This window comes from Homalodisca vitripennis, chromosome 8 (assembly GCF_021130785.1).
Source record: "Homalodisca vitripennis isolate AUS2020 chromosome 8, UT_GWSS_2.1, whole genome shotgun sequence".
NCBI lineage: Eukaryota > Metazoa > Arthropoda > Insecta > Hemiptera > Cicadellidae > Homalodisca > Homalodisca vitripennis.
Window position 1 is genome coordinate 32,578,073 of NC_060214.1, and position 19,000 is coordinate 32,597,072.

The window sequence follows — 19,000 nt, forward strand, 5'->3', positions numbered from 1 at the left end:
GATAATTAAAATCCTTTGATGTTGCGCCGCATACATAACAACGCATTGTCGATCATGTTTCAGTGATGGCATTGCACACTTTAGTATCTACCATTGTTAAGGTGAACCACTCTTTAATCTTGAAATTTTCTCGTCCATAGATACCTCTGTCATATGAAGATTTTCCTAGGCGCTACTTATGTACAAAATCTCTTAATTTGTTGCATCGACCGATTCTTTTACAAACCTGATTTTGATGGGTCAAAAGTATCAAGGTGTTGTGTTGAGTTTGACCAAACTACCTGATTTTCTTTGGGTCCGAAAGACAACTTTAGTGATACAAAAGAGCTCTGGAAAATGTGTGTATCAGTGTCTGGCATTTCCAAACTTTTGTTTGAATGTTGATTGACGCAAACCATCACACACTCATTTATAAATCATGATTAGACCCCCTGTCGTCACATTTGCGACAACCTCTTTTAGAGACACTGAAAGCCACTGGATTGTTATGTCTACAAGTTCCTGAAAATTCGTCTCAGCGCTGGTTTCTGTAATATTATATGCCTCTTTTTCTTTTTTGGAGGATAGCATTGAGCTTTGGCATTCTGTAAAACTGAATTGCAAGGATCAGTTCCTTTATTTGTCTTCCTTATTATATAGTATTGGTTTTTGGAAATCCAGTTTCTACATACATACTTATTGCTTATTCAGGGGACATTATGGGAGAATGGTCTATATCTTTTGGAACTCTTTTTCATACTGGTTTGCGCACCTGTGAGACATTGCGATTTCTTTGCGAATTTTGGCCTTTTTCCTTCGCTATTCAATTCAGTCTGCACTGCAAAATACATTTTGTTCAGATTCATTTAGTTGACGCAGCCCCTCTGTTTTGCGTCGTTTACTGCATTCACAGCATTCTGTGAAACTTTTAGAAGGCCGACCTGGTAGACTTTTTTCTTGCGTTAGCTCAAACGTTCCTCGGAGCCTCTCCCTATTATTTTTCAAATTATATTTTCTTTCCTGTGCGCTTCTTCCCATCTGCATTTGAATTCAGATTTAGTTCTGAACAATTGAATTTTTAATTCTTGTTTCTCTTCTTCTAAACATTCAATAGAGTTAAGAAGATATTGCTCTGTTACTTCAAGCTGCTTATTTATAGTGACATCTTAAACTTCTGTTTTAAGTTGCAAAGTTCGAATCTTGACAAAGATATTTAATTTGGAATTCCAATTTGGAGCAGAATACAGTTACTGTATTAGAATGATGACGTTTCTATGAGTCTATTTGGCATCAAAAATTATTTAGGCATAACTATAAGAGGGCAGTTTATACGTAAGCAGTAATTAAGACTGTAACCTCAAGATGTTTTTGTAAGTAAAGTTCTGTGGTTTTTTTGTGAAATGTAAATAGTTGTTCACGTGCATAGATGATTCATACGAGTAATACTGTTTATATATATATATATATAAACAAATATATATATATATATTTGTTTGATACGACAATCTAGTTTCGTGTAAATATTTATTTTAATAAGGGAATTACAACTTTCATTCCCAAACTTCATTTTTGTGCCAAAAATATATATTTCTAAAAGTAATTATGAAATAAAATAAATATTAAATTTTAAAACAATTATATTTAATTACATTTTTAAGTATCTCTTAAGCAAAAGAGACTATGACTGACATTGAACTAACGTTATTAAGATGCTAATAAACTGAATCAAAACTAAATACATATGTAGGGTTATTCACATGTTGATTTAAAACAAAAAGTAAATATGAAATACATAATGTGAACAGTATTAGAAAATAAGATATTTATATATCAAGTTGCATTGGCAAAATCTCCAAACAATTTCGTAAAAATCCTTCATGAATGCTTATTTGTATGAAGTAAATATTTGAATGCTTATTTGTAGAATGCTATGTTACAGTAAATATGTTCATATTTTATTATACAGAATGGGTGAAGTATTACAAAATAAATTACATGTATGTACAATGTGCTTTTCCTGACTTGTGTTTGTAATTAAAATTGATACAAAAATGGGTTTTTTGCATTATCTGGTTAAAATAAACAGCATTGAATAATAAAATACTTTCCTAGTTGGCTGTGAGTATGATAAACAATCACTTTAAAAAACAATGCCCTTAAACATATTTTGAGAAAAGTTTCTTTGTAAGTTTGCCGAGATTTAGAAAAATCCACCATTATGTTTTGTTTTGGACAATGTTTAATAACATTCTCAACTACTGAATTTAACTTAACATTCCAAGCAGCAGGATCCTGGTAGTAGATATAGAAAATTGAATGAATTTGGTAACTTCGACCTGTGATTGTAAACTAGCTCTTAAACAGCTGCTGGAGAACTTCACATCATTCAGATTAAATTCAACGGTCTGTATACACAGGCCTAGTAAGTCTTGTGTAAAGTTAGACGAGGTTGATGACGAAGTCAGAGGTCTTGTTGAGTCATCTTGGCATTAACAGGTAGGAGTTGAATTAGTAAAGAATGTTCCTATTTTACTAGTTCAAGTTTGTCACTCTGCCTTTTAGCAGTGCGTTTTTTTTATTCAGCGCTACTTAACTTTCTGCTCATGGTAATGTACTAAAAGACTACAATTACACAAGACAATGAGATGCGTAGTTGAGGTTTACGATCAGACGTACACAATAACAAATACCACTTGACACAATGACAGACAGACCAATGACAAAAATATAGATTGTCACTATAGCCATAGTCACCAACTTTAATTGCCCACCCAGCACCCTGTCATAGGCCATACTAGCCAATTTGCCGCCCGCCACCGCAAAAATCTGGTGACTGCTCTAGGGAAATGATCAGTTCGGCTGTTTGTAAATTGGGGCCTGGTGACAACAGAATATGCTGTTGATCTTCATAAGAAGTAGATGATCTTAACTTACCAGCCTCAAGATCAATGTTTAATTCTATTATAGTTCCAACAGAAAACAGACCATTGTTTAAATAAAGACAAAGCGTTTAAAGTAGTTTAAAGTAGTACCATTGCTGAACCTCCTGGTAGGGATTACAGAACACTATAACACAACCAAGCTGATTTCTGGAAGCTCATGGCATATACTACTTACTTATGATCACTTTCCGCCTAGACTCTAGAAACCCCCTGTTGTTAGAACCACCCAGCCTCTAACATTAATGTCAATGGAAGTCCCCAATATCCAAGAGCTCCCTGCCTCAGGATTTTGTCTGTCATTTGAAATTTTCCACATTTAGAAGCATTCAGCCTCTCTGAATTCCTCATCCTGAAACTACAATGGCTCTACAGTCTTCAGGTCTATGTGAGCATCCCTACCACAGCATTTAGTCTTTGAGCACTCTCTGCTTCAAGATGTTTAAAATCTACAACTTTTACTAGAAGATTGTAATTAACCTAAGAGAATTCTCACTAATTATTGTGGCAAATCTAATCATGATCTAACTCAATCATAGTGATTACACACATTAACTAAAAATAAAGATGGAATGAGTGAAAATGAGCTTATATACTTGGGGGATAGGGATACTGGTGAATGATCCTGAAAGAAGTAAGGACATTTGAGAATGACAAAACATGTTTGAATGCTGAGCACTGTTTGAGAGTATTGTCTAGTAGTTTATATATAGACGATTTAAGTTCATGTTACTTGCAGACACTAAAAAACTATCCTTTTGCTTTCAAAGAACTAAAACAAAACTCTACAATAATTTCATGCAGCCTTTTTCTACAATTAAAACTTAGTGAATTAAAGATAATTCATTGTTGAGCACATTAAAACACAAATAAAAACACCCATGTTATTATAATTTTTTTATTTACATTATATACATATACTAAACTTATAACAAATATAACACCCTTGCTAAAACATTGTAATAATATATAAAATATAGATAATATTGTAAAATAACACTAACAAAAATATTGCAAAAAGTTCTTTACAAAATATGAAACAATTATTAATATATTAGACAAGCCTAAGACAAACTGTCCTTTAAGAAAGACTGAGGTGCTAAACTACAAAATAACAAAACTAAATATTAAAGGTACCACAATATCTGACAATTTTCATAAATAATTGATCTAATAATAATGAGTGGGGACAGTTTAAAAGTATCAGAGTTTAAACCTGAACAAAATTGTCTGTATTTAAAATAATTGTATAATGGAAATTGCCTGCAACATGTCATTATAATAGTTAATGATAAAATGTAACTTTCATTATGATAGTGATAAACTAAGTAAGATTATTTAAATCAGTAATATCTTGATAAAAGCAGCATGTCAATTATTAAATATAAAACTATGAACCAATTTCTTAATCTATAATAATGTAATTTTTTCAAAATGTTCATTTTGTGACTATATAAGATCTTTAATTTTCTGGAGAAACTTCAGTAATGTGGCATGTAGTAAAAATAATATTCTTGTTATTTATGTTAATTTTTTTAAGCAGGGATGAATCTTTTTTTACATAATTGATCTAATGCTCTTAACTGGTGAAATAATTGAACTAAAATGTCGGTTTATAAGATTTGTACATCTAAGTGAAAAACACTATAAAGGCAATGTCTAGAAACTCAGTTATTTTCCAAATTTGAATTAAAGACCCTTGATGTTTTACTTTTAAGTCAATGCTTTTTAATATTTTAAAATATTTTGAAAATCAAACTTTTTGTATTTATTTGTTTACATCTTTTAAACTACACGCTTTAAAAGAAAAATGAAAATGTGTTTGTATGCATATTAATTACGTCTTTAAAATGAGATATCACAATAATCCTACAACCAAAAGTAAGACCGTAAAGTGTTTTGAGGTTTAAAATGATCTTATATATTAAAACCCAAGATCGTTTCACTACACTGATGTCTGGATGTAGCAATATGATGTAGCATCTCACAGATCACCGATGTTCTCCAGTCTCAGAAGAACCCCTCCACCAAATGTTTCTAGAGGCTGTTTGAGACCGTAGATCATTAACATCATCCCAACCCTGTTACATTATCTCCTAGAGTTTTGTGGCAATAATGGAGCAGAAACTTTTTTTATGTATTTTGGTTAAAATGCATTTACAAACATTTTGTGATAGCATATTAAGACAAAATGTATATATATATATATATATATATATATATTTATTATATTAAAATACTTTACATGTATATTGTTTTAATATATAAAGATCATATAAGATGGTTCAAATTAGTTTTAGAGTACAGTACATAAGATCGAGCAAATACATATTACAAATTTGGATAGATGATATACTGTTATTTTTAGAGATTGGTGTATAATTCAAGAATCGTAAACAAAAATCAAGTTTTGGAATCAGAGTAAAAAAATGAAACATTAATGAATTTAATATTTTTCTACAAAATTAGATATTTATATCTTTGTTAACTAACTCTCAGTAGTGATTTAAATTGAAATATTATAAAAAAAACTATTATCTACTTAACAACATTTAGACATCACCATAAGTTCGAACAATGACAGTTATGTGTACTACTGAGATTCACAGACAGAGAAAATTATATAATATGAATTATTCTGACAAAAATGGAAGAATAAAAAGAAATAAAAGTAAAATATTTGAATAGATTACTTAAATAATGATTCTACTGGATAAACTATAACGCAATGTAGTGACATCTTGACTAAGAGAAATACAATATAAATATTTAGCAATAAAAAATTGAATAAAATGTCAAGACCTTAATAACATCTTAAAAAACATTTACATTAAATGTATATGTTAATACTGTCTTTTCTTATCAGTCAACTAGCTATAATAGCTTCGGCTATAATGTAATATACAGTATATGATTATGCTATAGTAGTCTTGTCATTGGTGGAGAGTAGTAGCCGAGTAGAGCCGCTAGAGCTGTAACTGTCACCACTGGAACGGTGGCTTGCCGTTGACAAGGGTGTACCGGGTAGTGACAAGCCTTCTCTGGCCATCCACCGGCCCACTCCTTCCACTACACGCTCTCTCTCCCTCTCACATCGATCCTGTCGGCAACAAAAACACTACTGATAACCTGACTGGTAGAAATCACGACAATTCGAGTGTTTGGATTAAAAGAAAAATGTACTTCCTCACCAGGTAATTTCCATTCAGTTTCATTAATTTCCGTTTTTGCAGGTGTTCTAGAGAGATTGATTTTCAGGTAGATTATTTCCATTAAAAAATGCTATATAATCAGTCCGGAATAATTTCGCCTAACTGATGTGTATGGCAGTTTTTAGAGGGAAATGTCCAACTGTTGTCATTGTTTGTGACCTGTCAAAGGCATTCAACACAATCAATAAGCCACCTTTAAAAAAAATTAAGAGTTGTATGGGATTACATGTCCCTGAACTCCCCCCCCCCCTGAACCTTACCACCTACCATTAAGATGATACTTGAACCTCTGAAGGTCATCTGGAAAGTAAGGTCTGTTTTGCGGTAAATATTTAAGTAGTGAGCGAAGTCATGCTATTTGCAGTGAAATCATTGTGGAGTACTAGTTTAAGATGTTCAGAAAATGATCACCTTTCCAACTGTGAAATACGATTACTTATCCGGTTTTTGACTGCAAGAAATGTTTTATCAGTGGATATTCATAGACAGATAAGTGAAGTGTAAGGCCCTAATGTGATGGTGACAGTGGAAGTGAGTGAGAGCTTTCAAAGATGGACGGGAAAATGTCCATGATGAACCGTGACCACTGAAGATTTGCTCAATGTTGTTGGTGAAAAGATTTGTAAAGATCTGCGATTTACCAGTTTATCATTAGCATTGGAATTTCCGACCATGAGTAAAATGACATTGCACAAAATTGTCTCTGAACATTTGAAATTTCACAAATTCGTTGGGTTCCCAGGCGTGGAGGAACACATAATGAGAAGAATGGGTTGTGCTCTTGAATTTTGGTCCGATATCATGATGAAAGCTATACACTTTAAGAGAACATTGGGTAATTCTAAGCAATATATGGGTCAACCTAGATTTTTCTCATATTACAATATAATGTTCCAATAGTCAATTAGAAAAAGAAATGACTAGAATTTCTTGCCGGAAAGCAGTTATAGGGAGCAGGCAACTCATATTACAATATAATGTTCAAATAGTCAATTAGAAAAGGAAATGACTAGAATTTCTTGCTGGAAAGCAGTTATAGGGAGCAGGCAACCGCGAGAATTACCTATTAGTGATCAGGGGCACTGACATGATCTGGGCTTCAAATTTGGAACTACTCGAGTTAATTTTTTTTCTAAAAGAGCAAGCAGCGTGAAGCGCTGCGCAGCGGGCAAGCATCGTGCGTGATCTTCGTATATACCGAATTGATTCAGGCCAAAGGAATGACACAGATTCCTTTACAAGATTTTTACGGAGATTTTGTATTGGGCGGATTATATTGGTTTACTTTGCTTTCCAGCATGTAATTATGTGTTTAAAATTGTTTTACATACATTACCTACATTATATTGTAATACAGTATGTAATAACAATTTATCAGAAATTTTTAATAAAAAAAAGGATCACGCACGATGCCTGCCCGCTGCGCAGCGCTTTGCGCTGCTTGCTCTTTTAGAAAAAAAATTAACTCGAGTAGTTCCAAATTTGAAGCCCAGATCACGTCAGTGCCCCTGATCACTAATAGGTAACTCTAAGCAATATTTCTCGCGGTTGCCTGCTCCCTATAACTGCTTTCCGGCAAGAAATTCTAGTCATTTCCTTTTCTAATTGACTATTGGAACATTATATTGTAATATGAGAAAAATCGAGGTTGACCCATATATTGCTTAGAATTACCGAACATTGTCACAGGTGACAAGACATGAGTTTCTCACATTACCGCAGAAACAAAACACCACTCAATGGAATTGCATCACACGATGTAAATGGTTAAAGTCAAGACCAAACAAAAGATTTCAAAACAACGTCACTGGTTAAAGTCAGGACCAAACAAACAATTATTTCAAAACGACGTCACTGGTTAAAGTCAAGACCAAACAATTAATTTCAACACACAGGGTTTTGGCGATCGTGTTTTGGGATAGACAATGAATAGTGTTGTTAGTCAAGTTTATGAAATGAGGAAGAATAATAAATCCAGCTGCTTATTGTAACACTCTGACTAAACTTCGACGTGCAATACAGAATAAGTGACAAGGCCTATTGACAACAACATAATTGTCTTGTTGCTTGACAATGCCAGACCCCACTCTGCCATCCAAACCCACAATCTCAACAGATTATTTGGTTGGGAACAGATTGACCACCCGCCGTACAGCGCAGACTTGTTTCACTAACTAAAGGAGTTTTTTAATGGTAATAGCTTCAAAACTGATGCCGAGGGAAAGAAGCAGTTAAGATTGGTTATCCACACAGGTGGCAGACTTCTACGACATCTGCGACAAGTTTTTTTTAACTTGTTGTTGTTTACTTTTTATAAGACATTGGACCTTTTTTTCTGGATGAGACTTGTACTTCAGTGACAGGCATCAAAGAACAAAGATTGTCGTTCAACGTAATGTTAATATTTCGCATTGGGGGAAGAGTGATGTTGGACATCCACAGGGTTCAGTATTAGGACCTAAATTTTTTCTTGTTCAAATAGCAGAGCTTCCATCTAACATTGGGCTAGCAAAAAACACTGTAAAGTTATACAGTTTGCAGATGACACATTTGCAGTAGTCATACACAATTTTATTTTTACATATTTCTACAAGTCCAAACCTTAAACTATTTTACAACATAGTTTCCACCGATGTTCAAACACTTGTTGTAGCGGGTGATCAATTTGTCTATACCCTCTTCATAGAAGATTCCTGCCAACGAATGTAGCCATGACTCCACGGCAGTTTTCACTTCATTGTCAGTATCATTGGCCGCCTAGCTCGCGCTTCATGTGAAGGAACAAGTGGTAGTCAGACGGTCTCAAGTCCAAGCTGCAGGACGGGTAATCGAACTGCTCCCAACGAAATTGTCAAACCAATGCTTGAGTGTCACCAGCAGTATTGGGCCAAGCATTGTCATGGAGCAACACAATTCTGTTACTGAGCATTCCTCTCTGTTTGTTTTAAATTGCCCGCCTTAGTTTTCTTAAGGTTTCGCAATACCATGCCACATTAATGGTTTCACCTCTTGGGAGAAAATCAATCAGCAAAACATCTTTCTTATCCCAAAAGACAGTGCACATGATTTTTTGTGCAGACATTGTTGTCTTGCATTTTTGTTTCTTCGGAGATTGTGTGTCGACACTCCATTGACTGCTGTTTGGATTCCGGTGTGAATTAGGCAAGTATGAGTTCAATCTATTAATTAATACTATACTTTTATTGATTAATTTTGTATTATAAAGTTCACATGGTTTATTTTAATATGGTACATGTGTGTGTTTTATTGTGTATGTTAATTTAATTTATGTATTATGATTGCTCTGTGTTATCACACCAGCCTTTTTGTGATACTTGCATTGACAAAACACGTGTCGGACAATAATTTTCAATGCGTGTTTAATGTGGAAACCACAACTAAAAAGGATGGCTACCATAGCATATAATAAACCATTATAATTTCATTATTAGGACCAGAATTCAGCCAATCCCCCATCTTCCACCAAACTCGACCATTGTTATTGCCATGCACCATATCACAATGTTCAAGCCCTGGACTCAACACTAAAATTACTGACATGACAAAATGGCTGAACTAACATAGAATTGAATATGAATCCTCAATGTTAATAACTTGATTTCATTCAAGTATAAAACAATATAAGAGGCAGCATGCACATGTATTCAATCAAAATTAATTGAGTAATAATAAAAAATTAATTTTACATTAAAACTATCGATGATCAATACAATGGATTATATAAGGACATAATAGAAGAAATAACAGTTTACATGTCGATAAAGTATGTAACAAAAAGAAAATGAATATAATTAAAAGGAAAGTTTAACAGATGAGACGAATATAGAAAAACAGGGAAGAGCCAAAGACTAATTTAAAATTATATATATTATATATATATAATATATATATATTTTTCATTTTCTGTGTTGATGTTTTATGTTTATTCTGTTCTTATAGCCCTATTTATATAATTTTTGTAATTTCCTGAAGACGGCTTAAGCTGAAATATAGAAAATGTTTATTACAATTATTGAAGATTAATATATATATATATATATATATATATATATATATATTAGCAGCTCCATTGCAGTATAATTTAAGTTAGTAGCATTTACAGGTTAAACATTTTTAAATATAATAATTTTAATTATAATTTACACTGTATTTGCAATAATTTAATTTAATTCCCCATTGGATTTACTCAGCCTTAAAGGTGTATCTTCCACATCACAGTTATTTACAAAAATTAAATTTGTCTTTTTCTGATAATTTTTGGGCTTACAGATTTAACCTGACTAAATACTAAAAACAATCCTCACTTGCTATTTTTTTGCCCTCATTAATAGTGTTTCAAATATACAATACGATAAAACATTACAAAAAACATTTCCTAATTTTTACAATACAATTCTGAGACTCAAATAGTAAAAGATAGCAAATATGTAACGTTTTAATCCCATTTTCATCTTCTATTAGGAGTGATGAGTGCAGTATATATAAAGGTGACAGACTTTCTCATGCAAGTTAGTACAAGCCTACGGTTATATAAATTGTACTGGATCTACTGAAGTTCAAATTTTAAAAACAAATCCAACTGTTTATTTCTAAAATACAGCACAGATAAATCAAATTTTACAGTTCAAAAAAATTAATTACAAACACAACATGTTCTAAACATTTAGCATTGTAAAAAATTAAATATATCTGAAATAAAATGCAATTCCCTCTCAATTCTATGTTAGCAGACAACTACCAATCTCTACTAAAAAAATAGGTGTATTCTTAAAATAACAACAATAAAGCTGCAACATAAGCTGATACAAAGAGAGTAGAAAATAAAAAACTAAAAGTAAGTAGAAACTTTAAGAAACAGGGGAAAATAAATTAAACTATTCATTAAATAACTATGTGGCATTGTTTCATTCTGTCCCATAGAAAACAAAAGGAAATATAAAGATGAACTTCTGGACTACCTTATCGGAATGGAGGGGGCTGAGAATGGTGGTGGCAGGATCCTCTGGTGTATAATAATCCGAGTCTTCCCCTGCCACGGGCACCCCCGCCGAGACCACTGACAGGCCCCCCTCACACCCCGCTACAACCACAGCATTAGTCATACCACAACCACATGCATTTTAACATTTTTTATATATAACATAGTTTACTTCTCATTCATAAATGATTTTACATTATTTTACAATTAAATATGTACAAGGTTAGTTGGGAAAGTAAGTACGGTTTTGAAAAAAAAAAGAAATGTAGCACTTTTCAAGCAAATTTTCTTTAGTGAAAAGGCATCCCTTAAATTTTTTAGAAGACAAATCATTTAGTGGGTGACTGGCAGCAATCACATGACATCATACACTGAATAAAAGTAATTGATAATATCAGTGACACGAATTTCTTTTGCCATCAATCAAAGGCAACGAAGGGTGGAAATATCACTTCATCCCGTCAGGAGGAGATGGATCCCGATAGCTATTGTGGAGATGGTATGCCTGTCTAGGAGAGTTGGAATCAGGCACTAGTTATCAGTAATTGCAGCAAGGTCTGAGGATCCTGATGGTTAACTGGCTAATTAATTTGTTTTAAATAAGGTCAGTTAGGGGTCACACCAGATTTCATCAATCAGAAATAGTTTTTTCAACCATAAATTTTATTTTAATTAAGCACCAACAGATCTTGACAAGTGATGGTAAAAACAGACACTGAGTAATCCAACACCTTCCAGTGAGGTCAATAGCTACAGTGTTGTCACTTCCAGAGTGCTTACTACCATATTTGCCTCTCAGGTGCAGGAATAAACAACAAACAGATGAAGCCAAGTCTGGCCTGCACGCCAAGTGAAGTACTGAGTTCACATTTTAATGTCACCGGCAGCAGAGAGTTTAGTACGTAATGGACCAATGAAATTCCTTGACTGAGCAACTTCGTTTGTCTCTGACGATAAACAGCTACTGGCAAAACAAGTTCCTTGCACTCAAATACCATACTGCAGGATAACTCTCACTGTTGGGAGGGTCCATCAATAGTTTTAAACACTGTAAACAATCACAGGAAACAGAGAACATGTATAATCAGTTGTTAATGAGAGGGCAATAAACAGTGACATAAGTTAACATGCAGAATGCTGCGGAAGTGATAAACCAAAACAGTACTTACTTTCAAGTGACATCTTGGGCATATGTTTAGATTTAATTATAATAAATTAATCTTTGATTTTTAATTCCTATAACAATAATTTGACCATGTTTATTTTTGAACCAATGAAACCAGAATTATATGTTAACCCATTCACCTTGTGTCAAATTGTTTCATGACAGCTGAACTCAACATTTTCATCACGGAAACAACCAGCAACGCCATTTAGATAGTTTACAAAAATTTATTTACCAAGAGAATGTTTCTAAATATAAATTTAATCAATAATAATAGTAAAAAATATTCCTAAAAATACTAAACGCTTACAATTTAATAATTATAAAACTCTGTTTTATTATGTCAATTTTGGCTTTACTTTGCTATTACATAATAATATATATGGATCTAAGATAAGCATTGTGACTATTATCACTCATAGTTTCGTACATCTGATTTTGATGTTTTGAAGGGCTTTGTTATAGCTCACTATACTCATGTAAAACGTTTACAGATTCCAAAACATATGAAGGGATTAGAATTTTATGGCAATCAAACGCACATGTAGTTTAAGTGCAATATTTTAGATTAAAACATTTCAAAAGAATTTTTCTCCTCTACTTGAAACATTAATTTTAATATCTCAACCTTCATCTGTTGTTTTTTTTTTATGTTGTAGACTCCATTAACATTTTTCTACTGACGATGGACATTTTGTATTTCTGTATGTACCAAACGATAATGTATGGATTATCATGGTGGGTTTAGGATTGAAAAATTGTTATTGAGATTTGCCATTGCAATTTTGTAACGTAAGATGATGGCACAAATTACAGTAGTAATCCTCAAAACTCAATAGTGGCCGCCCATTCTTCCATCACAAACCTGTGCCGAGCACACTAACTATGAAAGTGCAAGTGGTTACACAGGTTGACACCCAACAGCAATGGCCAGTTACATGACTCCAGTCTAATCGATGTCATCAGAAGTTGGCTGAATATGACGCCTAGCCTCTTCTCCACGCCTACCTAAATGCCATGTCCACCAGGAATGGAAAAGACATCAGTGCATATTAAATAATTGACGTTTTGCGCTGATCGAGAAAATTTCATTTTTTCCCCAAAAGACGTGCTGAACTATAAAATACCGGATTACTGTACTTACTTGCTATAATTGTGATAAAATTAATATAGCTGCCAGACGAAAAACTAAATCTTCTCATTAATATAGAGATTTGTAGGGTTTCTGTCATTTTTAGTTTCCCCTATGGTTGTCTTGTTATCTTAATTGTTAGAAATAATTGTGTCAGGATTGATTTCAGTGAATATCAATTGAATAATGGTTTACATAACTCAATTATATTATATAATTAGAATAATAATAATAAAACAAAAACATCTTAAGATGGACAGTTCATATAAACTGTAATCAATATAAAATTTGGATAAAGTGTATATAATGGGTTTGTTTCTTTAACCCTTAAAGTTACAAATAATTAAAAAAAAAAAAAAAAACGGGATTTAAATATTCTTAACATATTTTTATTTATAAGATATTTATATATGCATTTTACAGAAATACAAACAATATTTATATCTGAATTGAAGAATGAAGTTTTGTTTCAAGTTTTTAAGCATCATAAAGTAAGAGTTATAATAGTTCATTTAATATTTTTGTAATGTATGTTAAAATGATCTATAACATGTTACATTTGAAAAATTAGTTGTGGTTGAAAAATAAGCTTTACATAATAGCATAAACAGCTGACCTAATAAAATGTGCTACCACAGGGTATTTATATACCATTTAGTGGATTACATATAATAAATTTTAGAAGTTTGTTAATATATAATAAAAGATACACTTCATAGAAGTGAATTCAAAAATATATTGCCTATCTCCAACGAACTCTTTTGTGGGTAAAATCTACAAAAAAAGACAAGTACTTATCTAAGTAACTAAGACAAGTAATTATCTCCTAACTATATAACATTAGAAAGTAATATAAAAATTACATTTCTAAATGTATAGTTCTGAATCAAATGGGGAGTAAAATTTTATTGATTGATTCATATGTAAAAACTTTGTTAAAGAATAAGTCTTAACTAATTTAGCAAAAGAACATAGCTCTTTTGTTTTAGTCTTGTTTTGAATTTACGCTGCTTTAGGGAACAAGACATTGCCATTAATCTATTCCCATCCCAACTGTACAACACAACTTCTCTAAAATAAAAAAAGTCACCATGTGCTGTGAGCGTACTCTGCTGTTACTTCATTAGTTTACAAGCATGCAACAGCCCATTCTTCCTTCTTTGCTGAATTTAAAGCCGTTAAGCATTAAATACTACGCACAATAAACAGGAAAGAAGGGCTACTCACACACGCTCTGAGGAAGTTCTGTCTTCAGATCCTCCTCCTCCCCTTCTTCCTGAGCCATGACGGGAGGGGAAGGTGAGGGGGAGTCGGTGCTGGCTGCTCCGTTCAAAAGCGGAGACATCTTCTCGGCCTCGCTGTCCTCGTCCTGTGTCTGAAATGTTACAGAGCAATGTCATCATGTATTTTTGTTGCTATTATTTGATTATTACCTACCAACAGTAATGACCTCTGAGTGTATTTCAACTTTAATACGTCCACCAAATTAACTATTGTAACTACTTTAACTTTAACTACCTATTGTATACCCCGTCGGGTGCAAGATTGCTAATTTTTTGGGTACACAGAGAAACATTGAAAAAATATATTAAAATAATTTTTGGGTGTAAAAAAGAGCATTAAGAATTATGGCTGGCTAAAAACCTCTTGACAGCTTTATAAATACTCAAGGAATGGAAAATTTTGACTGTTGTAAGCTTGTACATAAAAGAAACAGTTATTACTGTAATTGGAAGACAGCCTCAACGAAACAAATATCTACATCACTATAACAAAAGATATGGAAAAACTTAACCACACTAGAAAATTCCTTGAAAAGAAACATTCGTATAAGGGAGCAAAATTTTACAATGGTCTACCATATGAACTCAAGAGTGAAGAATTAAAAGTGACAAAGAAAAAACTTCACCAATGGTTACTGGATCGACTTTTTTATAACCTAAACGACTTTTTCAATGGGACTGATGTATTTTAATTTGTGTGTACTAGAACTAATATCTTACGTGTCAGGTTTTGGAACCTAAAAAAACCTTCAATTGTTCTCTATAATTAATGATTTGCTTACCAGTTAACCGGGATGGGCAAGGTGAAAGTTTAAAAAATGGCATTTTTTAATTTTTACATCCGGTATTTGTTTACCCAAGAAATATAATTTAATGTCAACGTTTGAATGAATTTGAATGGTGATTAAATAACATTGAATCAAATATTATACTTCTATTCACCTAAATTAAAAATTTGGACACTCCTAACTACAGACCTCGTCTGGAACAGGAATCTTCTCGTTGACGACTCGCACAGTGTCTCGGGGCCGAGCAGCAGCCTTGTCGCGCCGTCGAGACGCAAGGAGCGGAGACTTGGTTTTCTCCTCACCCTCGCGCGCCAGTAGCACGGACATGCGCACCTCTGGTGTCCCCTCTCCCTCTGGCGGCAACTTCACTGTTGTGGGAATCCGCTCAATACAGGACCTTCCATAGGACAGACAGAGTGCAATGGGTAAAAATATTATACCTACTTGAAAAAATATTCCTGAAAAAGTAGACATTGGCAACACAACTTAACTGTTTGATGATACAAGTATTAATCAGTTAAAAAGTTAAATTAACCCTTATGATCCCAACATCCTATTTTGAATATGTGGTATACATTTTTGTATGATTGCAACATACTATTTTCAGGATGTTGACAAATATGTTTGGAATACAATTTATATATACATGTCTTCAAAGAAAACAGAAGGAATTAGGTATAAAAGTTTTCTATACTTTGTCCAAATTAGACATTTTAAAGAAAGGAAAATCATAAACATATGAATTATAAATATAAAATCATATAAAAAGTATAGAGGGTATGGAGGGGAAATTTGACTAAAATAGAAAATTTATTACAATTTAATGCAGATATCTAAGCCCCATATGATAAAGAGAATACACTACCAAAGGAAATAAGATGTCTCTCCAGAAGAAGATTGAAGTATGCCCTTACTGATGGGTTAATCAGCAATCCATTCTACTCAGTGGATGAGTGGTTGTGTTTATTATACATATATATGTATGTATAATAAAATAAGAAAATATGCAACATAGTACCCTTTCATAACTTTATATTTCCTGACACGTATTTCAGCAATTATATAATGATCACAGTAACTTTGGGTAGTGATTTATTTTTTACTGTTGTAATAAAATATTTTGGACGTTTTATTTTCGATTTGAACATATTTATGTCTACTTTTAACCTTGAGAAATTCAAAACTGTAAAAAAAATATTTTTTGTAAGCAACACTTTTTATACAAGTGTTTGGTGCACATTTAGAACATCAAAGTCAAAGTCAAAGTCAAAATGTTCTTTATTCATATACATCAAGTACAGAGATAGTGTCAAAAATTAATAAACCTAATTGGTGACATAAAACATTTAGAGTAGAATATTAATGTCCAGGGTTGGTCATTTGGTAAAATTCTTCAAGTGTGTAGATGGCCTGATGTGAGAGCAGTTTATGGAGTTCAGTCTTTAGCTGTTTCCCCTTCTTCGTTCTTATTTCTATCGGTAGACAGTTGCTCAGCTTTCTTCCTATGTAGGATGGTTTTTTTTCATACTGTGCTAAGTGGTGAATGGGCAGTGGATACATAGTTGAGTTGCGGGTGTTGTAGTAGTGCAGGTCTTCAAGCCTTGATAGGTTTTCTCTATCAACATATAAAATAACTTCTTGTATGTAGAGAGCGGTCACGGTCAAGATCTTTAATGTTGCAAAGACCTCTCTGCAGCTTTCCCGGAAATGAAGGTTTGCAAGTATTCTTATTGCTTTTTTTTGAAGGATTAGAATTCTGGTCATGTTAGCATTTGATGTCCCTCCCCATACAGCTAGACCGTATCTTATATGTGCCTCAAATAGAGCAAAATAGGCAGTACGTGCTGTAGTCAGATCACCAATTTCTTTAACCTGTTTAAGTGCATATAGGCTTGAGTTTAGTCTATTGCATAGCTGGTCAATATGGGGTGTCCAGGATAAGCTTGAGTCAATTGTAATTCCGAGGAATTTGGTTTGTTCAACCAAGTTAACTTCTGGTGAGCAATTAATTTGTCCTGTTCTTCTCCCAAACCCTAATTGGGTAGTTTTAGAGGGGTTAACCACTAAGTCATTTCCATCACAATATTGATATGCCATGTTGACCGCAATAAAAGCATTTACACTAAGGTTTTCAGGTGTATTGTTGTCAAGGATTAAGGTTGTATCGTCAGCGTACATCAAAGTTTTAGTATATTCATGTAAGTATCCTGGAAGGTCATTAATAAAAAGAATAAAAAGCACTGGACCCAGCACGGATCCCTGTGGGACACCTCTAAGTATAGGATGGGGTTGTGATCGGAATGCTTTAGTCACCCCTTTTTCAGTAGACTTTAGTTCGACTATTTGACTTCTGTCTTTGAGGTAGCTTTCGAACCATTTCAGAGCTGTTTCTGTTACACCAAGTGTTTTTAGTTTCTTCTGTATGAGGTCATGACCCAGGCAGTCGAAAGCCTTACTCAAATCCAAGAAGATAGCTGTAGTCAGGTTGCCTTTTTCTATGCTGTCAGTCACTGATTCTATCAAGCTAATCATTGCTGTAGTTGTTGACTTGCCATTGACGAAGCCATGCTGAGAGCTGCTTAACAGGTTGTTCAACCTGCAATGTTCTAATAGCCTGACGAGAACAATTTTCACACAAAGTTTTGAGACAGTTGGTAGTAATGAAATGGGTCTGTAATTACTTAATTCTGATTTACTGCCAGTCTTAAATTTAGGATAGATTTTTGATATTTTCAGTGCTGAGGGAAAGTGTCCTTCGTTGAAAGATTTATTGAAGATATCAGTAAGGGGATAGATAAGTTCTTCTGCACAGTGTTTTAGTATTTTTGTGGATATATCCACAACACATCTAGTTCTTACTTTAAGTTCAATGGTACAGTATAAATGAAGAATTGGTATTGATGCCTTTATTAAATAACTGGAAATAATAAAATTATTTCAATTCATTGGTTTAAAAATATGCAAGACCCATGGTACTGTACATCTCCAAATTGATCTCAAAATTTGTAACTGAAAGATGAAAATGACGTGGCTTCAATTCAACCAAGAATCTGTTTACTAAGGTTTCATTGACAATAACAATTACCCTCTTAGCATCTCAATGGAAACTTGACAGAATCACATTACAACAAATGGTTTGTAAGCTACCTAAATGGAAGATCTCAAGTTGTGGAGTTACAATCTACCACATCCGGTGTCACAAGCACAGTCAGATCTAATCTGCAACCAATTACCAGAGGAGTTCCTCAGGGATCTGTGCTAGGCCCTATATTGTTCATCCTGTTTACTAACGACTTTCCGTCATTTCTCCAAAACAACAGCACTCACTGTCTAATGTATGTGGATGACACAACCCTTTTAATAAAAGATGACTCAGCAGAAGAACTTTATGTTAACTCTTTAACATCACTGCAAAATGCTCTCATGTATAGCAAACTCAATGACCTAGCACTAAACCCCGACAAAACAACTCAAGTGCATTTCAGTAGGAAAAAAGACCAAAC

The 19,000-nt window shown here is 33.3% G+C and overlaps 1 protein-coding gene across 2 annotated transcripts in view; it reads right to left on the reverse strand.

Moving 5' to 3' along the window:
- Positions 1-5,130: 5,130 nt before the first annotated feature.
- LOC124367506 (E3 ubiquitin ligase RNF157) overlaps positions 5,131-19,000 on the reverse strand; it is a 31,212-nt gene continuing 17,342 nt past the window's right edge. Inside the window, exons 8-11 of one of the 2 annotated variants that reach the window (XM_046824379.1) lie at positions 15,687-15,894; positions 14,654-14,801; positions 11,110-11,231; positions 5,131-6,018 (exon numbers count right to left, since the gene is read on the reverse strand). In XM_046824379.1, coding sequence (XP_046680335.1) covers positions 5,833-6,018; positions 11,110-11,231; positions 14,654-14,801; positions 15,687-15,894 — 664 coding nt within the window. In that variant the 3' untranslated portion in view covers positions 5,131-5,832. The remainder of the gene's footprint in view (positions 6,019-11,109; positions 11,232-14,653; positions 14,802-15,686; positions 15,895-19,000) is intronic. The other variant, XM_046824380.1, reaches the window with a different exon arrangement.